The sequence below is a fragment of the Jaculus jaculus genome, chromosome 6 (genome assembly GCF_020740685.1).
Source record: "Jaculus jaculus isolate mJacJac1 chromosome 6, mJacJac1.mat.Y.cur, whole genome shotgun sequence".
NCBI lineage: Eukaryota > Metazoa > Chordata > Mammalia > Rodentia > Dipodidae > Jaculus > Jaculus jaculus.
The window spans coordinates 158532837-158549971 of record NC_059107.1 but is presented as its reverse complement, the minus strand read 5'-3'; the positions used below and the strand labels follow the sequence as shown (position 1 = coordinate 158549971).

Sequence of the window (17135 nt, the reverse complement as noted above, 5' to 3'; positions counted from 1 at the left end):
GTTCAAGGCCACCCTGAGACTATAGAGTATATTTCAGGTCAATATAGACTAGAATGAGACCCTACCTTGAAAAACCAAAAAGAAAAAAAAAAAAAGGAAAGGTTTATGGAGGCAAATGATGTTTATTTATTTTTGTAAAAAAGAAAAAGAAGGGCTGGAGAGGCAGCTTAGTGGTTAAGGCATTTGCCTGCAGACCAAAAGGACCTTGGCTCGATTCTTCAGGATCCACGTAAGCCAGATGCACAAGGGGCACATGCATCTGGAGTTCGTTTGCAGTGGCTGGAGGCCCTGGCATGCCCATTCTCCAACGCCCCCCCCCCCCCCGCTGCCTCTTTCTCTCTCAAATAAATAAATAAATAAATAATATTTTCTTTAAAAAGGGGGGGATGGGAGCATTAGCCTGTGGAAGAGTGCTTGCTTAGCATCCCCAGCACAATATGAAACAAAATAAAAGCCCTGCAATAAATTACATGAAACATGGAGACAAACGAGGGAAAAGACTGAGGGAAGGAGATCAACTGGGATCCCCAAAAGCTTTTGCCAGACCTTGATGTGGAAATCTGCAGGAAGCGTCCTAGAGCCCACCAACCGCTTCATGAGGTAGCTCTTCCAATCGGTATACTTGGAGTGGATAGCTGTGGAGACACCAGCAGACGCTAGTTGTAGAGATGACGCCTCCAGCAACCCAGAGAGCAGCAGAGGGGACTGAACAGTTTACTTCTGCCACTGCAGTCTAGCAATGACTGTCTCTTACAAAACCAGCTCTCAATCGGGAGCTGCCCATTGGCTTCTAGGATGAGGTAAAGACATAATAAGGGGGTTCTGTTCTGTTTAAGCCAAGACAAAGGGATCCCCTCTACTGAGGGCTGCATGAGAACTAGGATAGGGAAAGTTCTTATCAACTCACTCCGTGGAGGAACCAAGATTTTGCTGTTGATGGCACACCAGCCAATGGGGTGGACGTCCACAGTCCCCAGGTTGCACCAGAAGTCGTGACTGGCGTCATTTTCAAAGCCTTCATACCGGAGCAGCACCCGATAACCTGGAGAGAAGAACAAGGTTCCCGTGAGTGAGGATGGGATGAGAAAGGGACCTTCTGGACCTTCCTTCAGATTTCCCACTTCTTCTCCCAAGAACTCCTCCAACGCCAGTGAGGTCCCTGATGTACACAATAAAACAAATCCATGTTGCTTATTTAGAAAGTATTATGACATGGTAGTAAACTTAATTTTTTTAAATATTTAATTTTTTTTTAAATTTTTATTTATTTGAGAGCAACAGACAAACACAGAGAGAAAAGCAGAAAGGGAGAAAGAATGGGCACGCCAGGGCCTCCAGCCACTGCAAACAAACTCCAGATGCGTGGACCCTCCCTCTTGTACATCTGGCTTATGTGGGTCCTGGGAAATTGAACCTCAAACTGGGGTTCTTAGGCTTCATAGGCAAGCGCTTAACCACTAAGCCATCTCTCCAGTCCCTTAAAAATATTTTTATTAAAGCTGGGCATGGTGGCGCACGCTTTTAATCCCAGCACCAGGAGGTAGAGGTAGGAGGATCGCCATGAGTTCGAGGTCACCCTGAAACTACATAGTTAATTCCAGGTCAGCCTGGACCAGAGAGACCCTACCTTGAAAAACAAAACAAGCAATAGTGGCACGTCTGTCGTGGTGGAAACCAACTACCCTCCAACTGGACTGGAGGCCCGCTCCATGGGGGGGAATACATCCCTGATACTGAAAACTTAAAACAGGGGTAGTCATGAGCCCTAGGGGTGTAACATCTGCTGATGTCTGGAAAAAGGTATATACTATGCTTATCAAACTGCCCAGTAAGCACTTCTCTTAATATTTATACCTTTATATAAATGCTACTCTCACTTTGGGTAGAGAATCTTCTCTTTTCAGATGGCAGTGACCTTGGGACGACTCAAAAGGTATCATAGTGCTGGAAAGAAGTGACTGGAGTACTGAGTAACATCTTGATCACACCTTCCAAGGCTCAGGGTCTAATGCAGAAGAGGTGACGGAAAGAATGTAAGAGCCAAAGGAAGGGTAGGACTCCTTACAACGCGCTCCCTCCAGACATAAAATGGCCTGGATATCCATGACCTCATAGTGTCTGACACTACCTACACAAGACCATCGTAAGAGGAGGAAAAGATCATGACATCAAAATAAAAGAGACTGATTGAGAGGGGGAGGGGATATGATGGAGAATGGGATTTCAAAGGGGAAGGTGGGGGGAGGGAGGGTATTACCATGGGATATTTTTTATAATCATGGAAAATGTTAATAAAAATTGAGAAAAAAATACAAAAAAATTAATGAACTTTGAGCAAAAAAAAAGAAAAGAAAAAGAAACAAACAGGGCTGGAGAGATGGCTTAGCGGTTAAGGCACTTGCCTGCAAAGCCAAAGGACCTTGTTTCAATTCCCCAGGATCCATGTAAGCCAGATGCACAAGGTGGTGCACGCATCTGGAGTTCATCTGCAGTGACTGGAAGCCCTCGTGTGCCCATTCGTGTGCTCTGTCTCTCTCTCTCTCTCTGCCTCTTTTCCTCTCATAAATAAATAAACAAACAAACAAAACAATTATTTATTTGCAAGCAAAGGAGGGAGAGGTAAAGGGAGAAAGAATGGGTGTACCAGGGCCTCTAGAAAAGAACTCCAGATGCAAGTGCTACATTGCACATCTGGCTTGACGTGGGCACTGGGGAACCAAACCAAGTTGTTAGGCTTTGCAAGCAAGCACCTTAACTGCTGAGCCATCTCTCCAGCCCATGTTTCTATATTGTCATTATTCCTGGAATAAACCTCAAGAACTGGACTATCAAAGCTTATTCCAGCTCTGTGGTCTCCTCTAAGGTAAGGCAATCAAGAAGAGGGGACAGAAAAGAAAAGAGACAGAACCTTATAGAATTTTGAGATATAAGCCATCACTCTGCAGCCACAGATCCTGCCCTGCCCATATCACCCACCTGCTGTCTGGATGACAGAGGCGATCCAGTACACACGGCTGGGGAGCACGGCGTCACTGTTGAGCACCTCTACCTTCATGCCCTTCGTGACATCCTCCCACTGGTCATAAAGTGGTACCTATATGGGGATGAGAGCATTTAACAGGGGAGGGGGGCTGCACCTCAGGTTTTCACTAGGGATGAAGTGGTGATCAGGCATGTCCAGGAGCAGAGGAGGGGAGGCCGGGGAGCAAGCAGCGTAATGGTGGGGGTCCAGCGACACCAGCCTGAGTGCTCACCATTGCAGGACCAGCGACTTCTATCACCTTGGAAATATCTTCGGACACCTGAGAACGCCTTAGTTCCTGTCACTATGCCAATAGTACAACAATAGCTCAAAAGCTGGGAGTGACCCTTACCTAGGGGCGGGGTAGGTAATTTAACAATAAAAACGATGGGACCAGTGAAAAAAGCAAAGAGGCAACCTACAGAATGGGAAAAAATCTTCGCCAGCTATATATCTGGTAGAGGATTAATATCTAGGATATACAAAGAACTCAAAAAGTTAAATAATAAGGACTCAAACAAGCCAATCAAAAAATGGGCTACGGAGCTAAATAGAGCATTCTCAAAGGAAGAAATACAAATGGCATATAAGCACCTAAAAAAATGTTCTACGTCACTAGTCATCAGGGAAATGCAGATTAAAACTACACTGAGATTCCATCTCACTCCTGTCAGATTGGCCACCATCATGAAAACAAATGATCATAAATGTTGGCGGGGATGTGGAAAAAGAGGAACCCTTCTACACTGCTGGTGGGAATGCAATCTGGTCCAGCCATTGTGGAAATCATTGTGGAGGTTCCTAAAACAGCTAAAGATTGATCTACCATATGACCCAGCTATAGCTCCTAGGCATATATCCGAAGGACTCATTTCATTTCCTTAGAAGTACGTGCTCAACCAGGTTTATTGCTGCTCAATTTATAATAGCTGGGAAATGAAACCAGCCTAGATGTCCCTCAACTGATGAGTGGATAATGAAGATGTGGCACATTTATACAATGGAGTTCTACTCAGCAGTAAAGAAAAATGAAGTTATGAAATTTGCAGAAAAATGGATGGACCTGGAAAGGATTATACTAAGTGAGGTAACCCAGGCCCAGAAAGCCAAGCGCCACATGTTCTCCCTCATATGTGGATCCTAGCTACAGAAGACTGGGCTTCTGTGTAAGAAGGAAAATACTTAGTTGCAGAGGCCAGTAAGTTAAAAAGTAGATATAAAGGGAAGAGAAAGGAAGGGAGGAGGGTACTGAATAGGTTGATATTGTATATATGTAAATACAATGATTGAGATGGGGAGGTAATATGATGGAGAATGGAATTTCAAAGGGGAAAGTGCTGGGGGGAGGGAGGGAATTACCATGGGATATTTTTTATAATCATGGCAAATGTTAATAAAAATTGTGAAAAGAAAAAAAAAAAGATGGGACCACTAGAGAATTCAGGCAAAAGAGACGGCCTTTCCTGCCCGTGGGTGAGATGCACCCCTTCGTTAGCAGAGTCAGGGAGCTGATAGTGTAGGGCATGTCCTACCAGGCAGGACAGTTTACGCAGTCCAGGGAGTGGGCTTCAGGTGGTCACAGATTCCCCAGCAACCACGCTAGGGGTGCACGCCTTTAATCCCAGCACTCCAGAGTCGGAGGTAGGAGGGTGTCCATGAGTTTCAGGCCAGCTATAGAGAAAAGCCTCCTCTGGGGCTTTTAGAAATGGGACTAAAAGACAAAAGACCCAGGTATGACTGTAATCCCAGCACTTAACAGAGGGAATAGTCAGTTAGGGTGACTGGGCCCCTAAAAGTAAAAAAGACAGGAAAGTCTGCACTTGCTAGAAATCAAAGATGATCTGATTTATCTCTTGCCTAGTTCCCTCTGCTGTTTTGTTTTTTTTTTTTTTTTTCTCACAAACAACCAGGACCCCTCCTGGGAGGGAGGTCTTTCATAGGATTTAAACTCTGTAGTTGGTCAAAGTTCAGCCCCTGGAACTTGGGTTCAAGAGCTAATCTCTTCCTGAGACAGCCCCTAGCCCTGACTAACCAGCTGTCCCCTCTGGCTCACCTGAGTGGGAAGACAGCCCACCACTATAAGCTTATAAATACCCTTACAAGGGAGGAGGGCAGGCTCTCTGGCCACTTGGGAACTTCCAGCTGAGGGGAGGGCCTCCTACCCCCCACTCTCCACATGGCTTCTTTACCTCCTCCAGCTCCCCACATGGCAGGAGCTCCTTGAACTTTCTTTTCTTTTTTTCATGGTTTTCCCAGGGCCCCCATGTGGGATCTCTAGCCATATGGGTATCTTTCTCTGACTCTGTACTTCCCTCAATAAATACAATTTAGTGCTGCAGGGATGGCTTAGCAGGTAAGACATTTGCCTGCAAAGCCAAAGGACCCAGGTTCAATTCCCCAGGACCCACGTTACACAGATGCACAAGGGGGCACATGCGTCTGGAGTTTGTTTGCAGTAGCTGGAGGCCCTGGCGCACCCATTCTCTCTCTCTCCCCCATTCTCTCTGTCAAATAAATAAATAAAATATTAAGTCGGGGGCTGGAGAGACGGCTTAGTGGTTAAGCGCTTGCCTGTTAAGCCTAAGGACTCTGGTTCAAGGCCCAATTCCCCAGGACCCACATAAGCCAGATGCACAAGGTGACACATGCATCTGGAGTTCTTTTGCAGTGGCTGGAGGCCCTGGCACCCCATTCTCTCTCTACCTATCTGCCTCTTCCTCTCTATTGCTCTCAAATAAATAAAAGATAAACAAAGAATATTAAAAATATACATATTGAAAAAATATATATATATACATATTGAGTCGGATATGGTGGGGCATGCCTTTAATCCCAGCATTTGGGAGGCACAGGTAGGAGGATCGACATGAGTTTGAGGCCATCCTGTGACTACAGAGTGAATTCCAGGTTAGCCTGGGCTAGAGTGAGACCCTACCTTGAAAAAACAAACAAACAAACAAAATAAATAAATAAATAAATAAAAATAATAAAATATTAAAATAAATATAATTTAATAATTGATTAAAATTAGAAATTAGATGGAGGGATGGCTTAGTGGTTCAGGCATTTGCCTACAAAGCCAAAGGACCCAGGTTAGCTAGGTGCACAAGGGGGCGCATACATGTGGAGTCTATTTGCAGTGGCTAGAGGCCCTGGAGCACCCATTCTCTCTCTCTCTCTCTGTCAAATAAGTAAAAATAAAACATTTTTTACAAAATTAGAAATGAGGGCTGGGGAGATGGCTTAGCAGTTAAGGCACTTGCCTCCAAAGCCAAAGGCCCTCAGTTCGATTCCCCAGGACCCACGTTAGCCAATGCACAAGGTGGCACATGCTTCTGGAGTTCATTTGCAGTGGCTGGAAGTCCTGGCACGCCCATTCTCCCTCTATTGCTCTCTCTCTCCCTATCTGCTCCCCTCAAATAAATAAATAAAAAATAAAATAAAATTGAAATGAACCTAGAGTTTGGGGTTTAAACACTTTCCTGGACCCCAAGTACCCTGTTACACTTATAAGGTGGAAGGATTGCTTACAAGTTGCAGGCCAGCCTGGGATACACTATGAGATCCTGTCTTAAGCAAACAGTACACGTGAGACTTTGGCTGGAGGATCTCAAAGCCAGTATAGGTCACACAGTGAGACCTGGTCAAACATAAAATAATAGAAACAAAAACAACAACAAAAAGACAAAAGGCCTGTGAGTTCAAGGTCAGCCTGGGACTAGAGACTGAGTTACAATCACTTTTCTGCCTTTTGGCTAAAATCAAGTGGAGAGTTAGTTACTGGTCAGCCTGGGCCACAGTGAGACCCTAACTCAGAAAAAAAAAGGGCAGATGACACTGTTACAGTTGTCACTGCCAGCCTATAGGCGGCAGCTGCTGGGTGTGAAGTTCTAGACCTCGAACCTATTGGGCTTCATCCTTCTAGTTTTTCAGAGTTGGCCGGCAAGAAGTCTGCTGAGGCAGAGCTATGCTTCATATTAGACTAGGTTTGGCTCTGTGGTAGGGTATGTGACATCCCCAGGACCAGGAAAAAAAAAAAAAAAAAGACGCTCTACTAACCAGCACAAGGGAGAACACGGTGGTGCATGTCTATAATCTCAGTACTTGGGAGCCAGAATCAGAAATTCAAGGTCAGCCTGGGCTTCCAGAAACAATGTCTGTCTGTCTGTCTGCCTGCCTGCCTGCCTGCCCCTTGTGCACGTGCGTGCGCTCTCTCTCTCTCTCTCTCTCTCACACACACACACACACACACACACACACTACACACACACACACCAGCTAGGTGTGGTGACACATGCCTTTAATCCCAGCACTCCAGAGGCAAATGTAGGAGGATCATTATGAGTTCAAGGCCAGCCTGGAACTACAGAGTGAGGTCCAGGTCTCTGGGCTACATATGATCCTACTTTGGGGGAGGGGGACTTAGCCTGGTGTGGTGGCGCATGCCTTTAGTTCCAGCACTTGGGAGGCAGAGGTAGGAGGATCACTGTGAGTTCAAGGCCACCTTGAGACTATATAGTGAATGCCAGGACAACCTGAGCTAGAGTGAAACCCTACCTTGAAAAAAAAAAAAACCTAAAAAAGCCTAAACCCAGCATGGTGGCACATGCCTGCCTTTGATACTAGCATGTGAGAAGCAGAGGTAAGAGGATCACTGTGAGTTTGAGGCCAGCCTGGGACTCTAGTGAATTCCAGCTGAAACCCTATCTTGAAAAACCAAAAAAAAAATAAATAAAAAAGCCAAGCATAGTGCACGCCTTTGATTCCAGCACTCTGGAGGATAAAGTAGGAAGATTACTGTGAGTTTGAGGCCAGCCTGGGACTCTAGTGAATTCCAGCTGAAACCCTACCTTGAAAAACCAAAAAAAAGTAAATAAAAAAGCCAAGCATAGTGCACGCCTTTGATTCCAGCACTCTGGAGGATAAAGTAGGAAGATTACTGTGAGTTTGAGGCCAGCCTGGGCTACAAAATGAGTTCCGGTTCAGCCTGGACTAGAGTGAGACACTGCCTTGGGGGCAGAAAATACACAAAGTCAACTAGGAGCCAGTGAGACCCTCCTTTGAAAACAAGTCAGTCCGTGCAAGGCTGGTATGTAAATAAGCAAAGCAAGAGGCAGAGGTGGAAGGATCACCGTGAGTTGGAGGCCAGAGTGAGACTCTATCTCGAAAAAAAAAAAAGAGAGAGAGAGAGAAGTAAACAAAAGTTAAAGAAAGTTTCATCCAGGGTAACTCCCCACTGTTCCCTCCTCAAGAGATGCAGAGTAAGAAGCAGTACAGCCAACAGCGCAAGCAGTCCCTCCCTCAAGGCCAGGACACTCACATGTTTGAAGCAGCTGACAGGAGCAGCCTTGTAACTGTGATCCTTCAGGAACTTTCCCCAGTCGAACCCCAAGACCAGAGCTGCAGAGCAGAAAGAAGAATAGTCTGGAAACCAACGGCGAAGTAGCCATCCCCAGAGGACTCTTAAGGAGCGCAGAGTCAAGCCCCTGTCCCCAGCCTACAGGCACCATACCTGCCCTACCAAAGGCCATCAGGGCAGAGAGGTCCCACACTACAGGCAGCCTGACATAGAGGGGTAGAGGATGTTCAGAGCAGCTTTGCTTTCTTTCCCCACAAAGAAAGGATATTCAAATACCCCTATGGCTTAAATTCCTCAGACCACTCTCATTCTCATGGGCCACACCTAATCGGCCCAGGTAGGAGGAGCAACCACAGAGGCCAGGCCACCCACCTGCTGCAAGGAGCAATTCCAGCCAGAAAAGCATGCCAACCACAGCTGGACTGCTTTGTGCTTCCAACTAATTTGCTCCAAAATCTCCCCACTCCCTTTCCTTATCCTACATCTGCTCCACATCTTTGCCCCCGACTGACCCAGGGCAAAAGGAGCCATCGAGATAAAAGCAAGGAGAAACAAGAGCAAGCAGTCAATCTTTGCCAATTTAGTGATCCAGAGCCTTGGAGGGTAATGGAAGGGATTTCTTCAGGTCGTTTCCTCAATGCTCAGCAGGTGAGATTCAATTCACAATAGGGTTTCCGCATTTCCTCACCCTGGCCTCCCCGCCCAGGTTTCTGCTGTCTCACCATCTTGTCCTGTGGGCGTCCCATCAGCTAGCTGTCCTGTCCCCTGGGAGTGAAGGAAGGCTCCAATTTTCGCAGACCAGGCTGCCTTGTGCAGGACTTTGGCTTTCTTGGTGGGTGGTTTCCCCTGGAGACAAGAAGAGACTAGTTTGGGGCTGGAGAGATGGCTGAGTGGTTAGGCGCTTGCCTGCGAAGCCTAAGGATCCCGGTTCGAGGATCAATTCCCCAGGACTCACGTTAGCCAGATGCACAAGGGGGCGCACGCATCTGGAGTTTGTTTGCAGTGGCTGGAGGCCCTGGCATGTCCATTCTCACTCTCTCTCTGCCTTTTTCTCTCTCTCTCTCTGTCTGTTGTTCCCAAATAAATAAATAAAAATAAATGAAAAAAATTTAAAAAAAAAAAGGAGACTAGTTTGTTTTGACACTTGTAGGGATCATCTAGTTCCTGCAGGGATCACTGGCACAACCCTCGATGCCCAGCAATAACTGGGGTCTGGACTGGGACTGCCTGGTGTTGGTCAAACTACTTAACCTCTTTTGGGCTTCAGTTTGCTCTGTAAAACAGAATGGTGAGAAATCTTGGTGGTGGAGTACAGGAGGGACGTACGCTCTGTCTTTAGCCTACTCCAAGGCCCTCTCTCTAACAGCTTACCCGAGTCATCTCCATCCTCCCAGCTCATGCAGAGCTATAGCAAAGAATGGGTTCCACAGGGGCCAGGAACTACCTCTCCAGGCTCAGGGGCAATGTGTGGTATATATGTGAATGTTCACCAGGTGCTTAAGGGAACTGTATGTGCCCTGTCACTTACTATATGTATGTATACACATACATACATATACATTTATATATATTTTAAAAGATGAAGTCAGGCATGGCAGTGCATGCTTTTAATCCCAGCACCCAGGAGGCAGAAGTAGGAGGATCACCATGAGTTTGAGGCCAGCCTGAGACTACATAGAGAATTCCAGATCAGCATGAGCTAGAGGGACACCCTACCTTGAGAAACCACAAAAACAAGAAAGAAAGAAAGATATAGCTGGGAGTGGTGGCGCACATCTTTAATCCCAGCACTCGGGAGGCAGAGATAGGAGGTCTCTGTGATTTCAAGACCACCCTGATACACAGTGAATTTCTGGTCAGCTTAGGCTAAAGCAAGACACTACCTCAAAAAAAAAAAAAAAAAAATAGCCTAGGCTAACCCCAAACTCCCTATCCTGCCTTGGCCAGGATTAATGGTCAAAGTCTGTAATTTCTGCACTGAAGACCCTGGGGCTTGCTGGCCAGCAAGTCCAATTGAACTGGTGAGCTTCAGTCAGAAAACTTGTCTCAAAAAGATCAAGTAAGGGCTGGAGAGATGGCTTAGTGGTTAAGGTGCTTGCCTGCAAAGTCAAAGGACCCAGGTTGGGTTGGAGAGATGGTATAGCGGTTAAGCGCTTGCCTGTGAAGCCTAAGGACCCTGGTTCGAGGCTCGGTTCCCCAGGTCCCACGTTAGCCAGATGCACAAGGGGGTGCACGCGTCTGGAGTTCATTTGCAGAGGCTGAAAGCCCTGGCGTGCCCATTCTCTCTCTCTCCTCTATCTTTCTCTCTGTGTCTGTTGCTCTCAAACAAATAAATAAATAATTTTTTTAAAAAAAAAGAGATTTTAAAAGTTTAAAAAAAAAAGATCAAGTAAATGAGTCAATGGGTGCAGTAGTGGCATGTCTGTCATGGTGGAAACCCACAGCCCTTTAACTGGACTGGAGGCCTGCTCCATGGGAGGGTTAGGGTTAGGGTTAGAGACCCTACCTTGAAGAACCAAAAAAAAAAAAATTGTACTTTAACATGCTTCAGGGAGGGATTTCTTGATCTTCTAAAGTGTGAGAACATATCCTAAATGCTAGGAAATCACATTAGATGGCCACATACAAAGAGTTCCTCAAGCCTACTAGGTCTGTGTTTTTGAGGTAGGGTCTCGCTCTAGCCCAGGCTGACCTGGAATTCACTCTGTAGTCTGAGGCCTCTGCCTCCCAAGTGTGAGGATTAAAGATGCACACCACCACGCCCAGCTCGTACTAGGATTTTGACTTCCATCATTTGATGGATTCTGTCTCAGCACCCCAAGCCCAGGAAGGGTGTGAGTGGCTGCCTCTCACCTGCAGTCTAGCCAGGATACTGGCTTTCTTGGAGTTGGAGGAGTAGCTCCTGGAACAGGAGACACTGCAGAACCTCTTGGTCTTGGAGAAGAAAGCTTCCCTTGTGCCCACGATGCCACACATCTCACAGACAGCTAGAAAGAGAATGCAGTATGTAACTTCCAGTTACAGTCACTTCAAATCAATAAAAAGAACCGGCTCTTCAAAGCCTGGAGTACTATGTTAGCCAGGTAAGCTTCAACTCCTACTGTGATGGATTAAGAGGAGGTACTGAAGCTGGGCGTGGTGGCACACGCCTTTAATCCCAGCACTTGGGAGGCAGAGGTAGGAGGATTGCCATGAGTTCAAGGCCACCCTGAGATGACAGAGTTTATTCCAGGTCAGCCTGGACCAGAGTGAGACCCTACCTTGAAAAACCAAAAAAAAAAAAAAAAAAAAAAAAGAGGAGGTACTGAGCAGGCTTGGTGGAGTGCGCCTTGGAGTTCAAGGGCACCCTGAGCATACAGAGGTACTGGAGTATGTGTCTCCCTCCCACACAAGACAGTCCTACCATGCTGTCCAGGCTTACTTCAAATTCCTGGGCTCAAGCAATCCCTTTTTATTTTTCTTAATAACTACTAATTTATTTACTTGAGAAAGAGGCAGACAAAGAATGGACGCACCAGCACCTCCAGCTGCTGCAAATAAACTCCAGATGCATGGGCCACCTTGTGCATCTGACTTACATGGGTCCTACGGAATTGAACCTGGGTCCTTTGGCTTTGCAGGCAAGTGCCTTAACTACTAAGACATCTCTCCAGCCCAAGCAATCCCTTTTGCATCAGCCTCTTAAGTAGCTAGAACTACAGGCATGCTGCCACTGGACCTATCATCATGCCCAAGCTACACTGTTTGGCTTTGTAGCAACAGTGGAAAGTAAGGAAAATCCATATGGATGACTCGGGAAATGGGTAGGTTTTGGCAAGTTTTAGAGAAAAGAAAATGAGAAGAGAAAAACTATCAAAATCATTTAACTTCTGTGGCACTAATCCCTCATCTAAATAACAAAGAGACAAACTAGATCTATTACAACTTGACTTCAAGAATCACTTGGGGTCCCCCAAAACATTACAGGCCATTCTAAGGCCCTTGGTTTCCCACCAGAAATAGATGGTAAAATCCTTTTACTGAAGATTCAACATACTTGGGCTGCAAAGCCACTGAGAAATCCTGCTGGAGCTGAGCTGAAAACCTCCTCCATGTAGACCAGCTGACAGAAAACTGGAAAAAGCAACGCTGCATGAAGTTCCACGGGAGGGAGAGAAATCTCCAGTGAAGATACTCAACAGTGGACACTATAAGCCTTACATTTCGCCAGCCAGGCCAAATGAGCCAATGGGTACAATAGTGGCATGTCTTTTATGGAGGAAACCAACCACCCTCTAATTGACTGGAGGCCTGCTCTATGGGAGGGAGTACATCCCTGATACTGAAAACCTACAACAGGGGTAGTCATGAGCCCTAGGGGTGTAACATCTGCTGCTGTCTGGCTAAATGTATATACTATGCTCACCAAACTGCCCAGTAAGCACTTCTCTTAATTTTCATACCCATATATTAATGCTACTCTCACTTTTGGTTAGAGAACCTTCTCTTTTCAGATGTAGTGACCTTGGGATGATTCAGAAGGCACCATGGTGCTGAGAAGTGACAGAGGAGTGCTCATCACTGAAACATCTCTATCACACCTTCCAAGGCTCAGGGTCCATTGCAGAACAGGTGGCAGAAAGAATGTAAGAGCCAAAGGAAGGGTAGGACTCCTTACAACGTGCTCCTCCAGACACAAAATGGCCTGGATATCCATGACCTCACAGTGCCTGACACTACCTACACAAGACCATCATAATAGGATGTAAAATATCATGACATAAAAATAAGAGAGAGACTGACCCAGGCGTGTTTGCACACGCCATTAATCCCAGCACTTGGGAGGTGGAGGTAGGAGGATTGACATGAGTTCAAGGCCACCCTGAGAGTACAGAGTGATAGCCTACCTCACCAAAAAAAAAAAAAAAAAAAAAAAAAAAGGGAGAGAGAGAGACTGATTGAGAGGGGGAGGGGATATAATGGAGAATGGAGTTTCAAAGGGGAAAGTGGGGGGAGGGAGAGAATTACCATGGGATATTGTTTACAATCATGGAAGTTGTCAATAAAAAAACAATGATGGAACGAGGAACTGGAAAATAAATAAAAATTTAAGTATTAAGGAATATATGTGTGTGTGTGTGTGTGTGTGTGTGTGTGTAGAGAGAGACAGAGAGAGAGAGGATCACTTGGGGAGCGGAGCCAGCCGTGGTGGTGCATGCCTTTAACCCCAGCACTCGGGAGGCAGAGGTAGGAGGATCGCCATGAGTTCAAGGCCACCCAGAGATTACATAGTGAATTCCAGGTCAGCCTGGACCACAGTGAGACCCTACCTCAAAAAAAAAAAAAAAGAATCACTTGGGGTATCACTGACTTTAGCCGAGATTTGAATGAACTGGTCTACAGTGACTGGGACACCTGTCATTTGTTACCAGGTGATTCTAACTATAGCCAGGGTCACAAATCTCTGAAGAACTTTGTGTCTCTAATGATTCCTTCTAGTTCTAAAAGTTCCATGATGCTGGGCTGGGAAGATGGCTCACTGGTCAAAGGTAGCTGGCCCAGGTTTACCTGCATAAAGCCCAATGCATAAGTGGTACATGTATCTGGAGTTCATTTTCAGTGGCAAGCAGCTCCAATGCATCTCTGTCTATGCTCAAAAATAAGCCAGTGGCTGGAGAGATGGCTTAACGGTTAAGGTGCTTTCCAGCAAAGCCAAAGAACCCAGGTTCGAATCCCCAGTACCCACATAAAGCCAGATGCATAGGGTGGCACATGAATCTGGAGTTTGTAGTAGCTACAGACACTCCAACTCTTTCTCCCTCTGCCTCTCTTTCTCTCTCCCAAATAAATAAATAAATAAATAAATAAAACTAAATAAAAATAAGCCAGGCATGGCGGAGCATGGGAGGCTGAGGCATGAGGATCACTATGAGTTCAAGGCCAGTCTAAGACTACATAGTGAATTCCAGGTCAGCCTGAGCTCAAGCAAGACTCTACTTAAAAAAAATAAAAAAGGGGGGGGGTGCTGGAGAGATGGCTTAATGCTTAAGGCATTTGCCTACAAAGACAAGGGACTTTGGCTCAATTCCTCAGGACCCATGTCAGCCAGATGCACATAGTGCATGTGTCTGGAGTTTGTTTGCAGTGGCTGAAGGCCCTGATGCACCCATTCTCTCTCTCACACTGTCAAATAAATATTAAAAAATTTTAAGGGCTGGAGAGATGGCTTAGCGGTTAAGCACTTGTATGTGAAGCCTAAGGACCCCGGTTCAAGGCTTGATTCCCCAGGACCCACGTTAGCCAGATGCACAAGGGGGCTCACATGTCTGGAGTTCGTTTGCAGTGGCTGGAAGCCCTGGCGTGCCCATGCTCTCCCTCCCTCTCTCTCTTTCTCTCTTCCTCTCTCTGTGTGTCACTCTCAAATAAATGAATTAAAAAAAATAAGATTCAACAAGAAATTTTGGAAGCAGAAGAGAAAGACAAAGCAGAGGAAAGGAAAAGGAACCAAGATGAGTTGGAATGATGATTCAACTGGCTCTCCAAAGAGCTTAGGCATCAGGGAAAGGGAGCACTACAGACTGTCCAGCCTGCCTCTTTTCCCAGGCAGCCCTCACACTGCAGACCCCAACACAAGGGTCTAACGGCTACACTCACATCACTCCTTTGAGGTGAACCAGCTTCCAGGTAATGTATGGGGAGTCCTACCTGCTCATCTCCACCCCAGTCCTCTACAGGTTACTTTATCTGTGTTCTGTGCCCCCACAACGCCTTGACTTCCGACCCACAAGCTATTAATTTTGTGCTTTTTGGAAATGTATCCACACTTTTAAGTCTATCATTTTGTGCACACCAACTTAGAAATCCCCGGCCTACTAAACAAGTGTAAAATCCTCACCATGTTACTGACAGGCATCTAATATGTGTTAAATGATAAATTATAAGAAAGAATGGAATTACACTTTGAAACCAGACTGTAGCAATGGAAATGACCATTGCAGACAGATCCTATTACATCAGATCACACAGCCTGTTACATCTGGAAGGCTCTGCCCACATTGCCTGTGTCCACCCATTCCTCTCTTCCTCTGTGACCTCCTAACTCCTCTCCATCTTCAAGGCACCTGGCTCAGAACCACTGCCATCCAAGGAGCGGGTATTCCCAGGGCTGAGCAAATGCAGTGGGGAGGTGGGTAGCTCTCCTGCTTCTCGGTCCTCATTCTCTGCTTCACTTGATTCCTCCAGATAGGAGCTGCTCTCACTGCCAGCACTGCTATTATAACTCCGGAAACTATCATAGCCGCCAAACAATTCCAAGTCATCATCTTCCTCTTCTTCCATTGGTTCTGAATATGAGGTCTCCTAGTGGAAGAATGACAAAGACAAGGCACAGCAGAGGGAACCATGGTTACCTTTAGTGTACAAGGAGAAATTTTCTGCAATTAATCCTTTCTGATTCTTTTTTTTCCCCCAAGGTAGGGTCTCACTCTAGCCCAGGCTGACCTGGAATTTACTATGTAGTCTCAAGCTGGCCTTGAACTCACAGTGATCCGCCTACCTCTGCATCCCCAGTGCTGGGATTAAAGGCATGTGCCACCACTCCCAGCTCTGATTCTGTTTTAATATTTCATTTATTTGAGATAATCTCCTGTATCCCAAGCTGGCTTTCCTGTGTAGTCAAGAACTTCTCTGTTCCTATCTCCACCTCCCCAGTGCTGGAACTACAGGCGTGCGCTATCACACTTGGTTTCATGCAGTGTTGAGGACTGAACCCAGGATTTGTGCAAAATAAGTAAGCACTCTACCAATTGAGCTACATCCTCAGGCCCCCAAATGCTACTAAAATGGATTAAATAAAATACAGATGTTCCTTTCACTGAGGTTACATTCTAATGAAACCTCATAAAATAAAAATAGCTGGGACCCTACCAAAGCAAGGTGTGGTGGTGGCGCACGCCTTTAATCCCAGCACTGGGGAGGCAGAGGTGGGAGGACCGCTGTGCATTCGAGGCCACCCTGAGACTACATAGTGAATTCCAGGTCAGCCTACCTTCAAAAACCGGACAGAAAGAGAGAGAGAGAATGAACGCTCCCAGGGCCTCTAGGCAGTGCAAACTAACTCCAGATGCATGCACCCCCTTGTACATCTGGATTTGCGTGGGTCCTGGGGTATCATAATTCGGGTCATCAGGCTTTGCAGGCGAGCGCCTTGGCCTCTGAAGCCATCTCTCCCCATCCCTCGGCTGCTTTTAACCATGAAGAAGAAACCGTGTCCAGGAAGGCTGCGAGGGAGGATACTGGGAGGTCGTGCACGAACGCTGGCAGGAGCTTTTCACCTCCCTCCACTCCCCACCTGGACGTGCCGGGCCTTACAACACGGCAAGCTCACGACCGCAAGGCCGAGGGGGCAAAGACGACGCGCCATCTCGCATCCCGGAACGCAGTGCCCCATCCGCAGGCTCGGGACGCTGATGCTCCCCAAACTCTCCGCCCGGTCTCGGCCCCAACATGAGTGCAGTGGAGTCACACGGATGGCCCGGACTACGCTTACTAACCTCACCCACCTCCTCGGGGTACCAACACTTCCACCCTCATGGCGTCTCCAACCGACCCACCGAGCAAAGGGCGCGGAGTTCCCCTGCCCAGCGGTGTAAGGCCGATCGTCCCCTCTCACCTCCACGCCGGGTGGCTTCTCCATCGTCTCCGAACTCAACCTTGCTTCAACCGTCTCCAGTGGCAGGAAGCCCGGTAGGCCTCGCCGCTCGCCCAGAGCGCACT

General features: G+C 46.8%; 1 protein-coding gene across 2 annotated transcripts in view; it reads right to left on the bottom strand.

The window, feature by feature from the left end:
• The window catches only part of L3mbtl2 (L3MBTL histone methyl-lysine binding protein 2), a 24732-nt gene extending 7597 nt beyond the window's left edge, over positions 1–17135 (bottom strand). For both annotated transcript variants that reach the window (XM_045151701.1, XM_045151702.1), the window contains exons 1-8: positions 17032–17135; positions 15482–15719; positions 11235–11368; positions 9104–9227; positions 8343–8422; positions 2977–3094; positions 908–1042; positions 547–635 (exon numbers count right to left, since the gene is read on the bottom strand). In XM_045151701.1, the coding sequence (XP_045007636.1) occupies positions 547–635; positions 908–1042; positions 2977–3094; positions 8343–8422; positions 9104–9227; positions 11235–11368; positions 15482–15719; positions 17032–17055 (942 nt within the window). In that variant the 5' untranslated portion in view covers positions 17056–17135. The remainder of the gene's footprint in view (positions 1–546; positions 636–907; positions 1043–2976; positions 3095–8342; positions 8423–9103; positions 9228–11234; positions 11369–15481; positions 15720–17031) is intronic.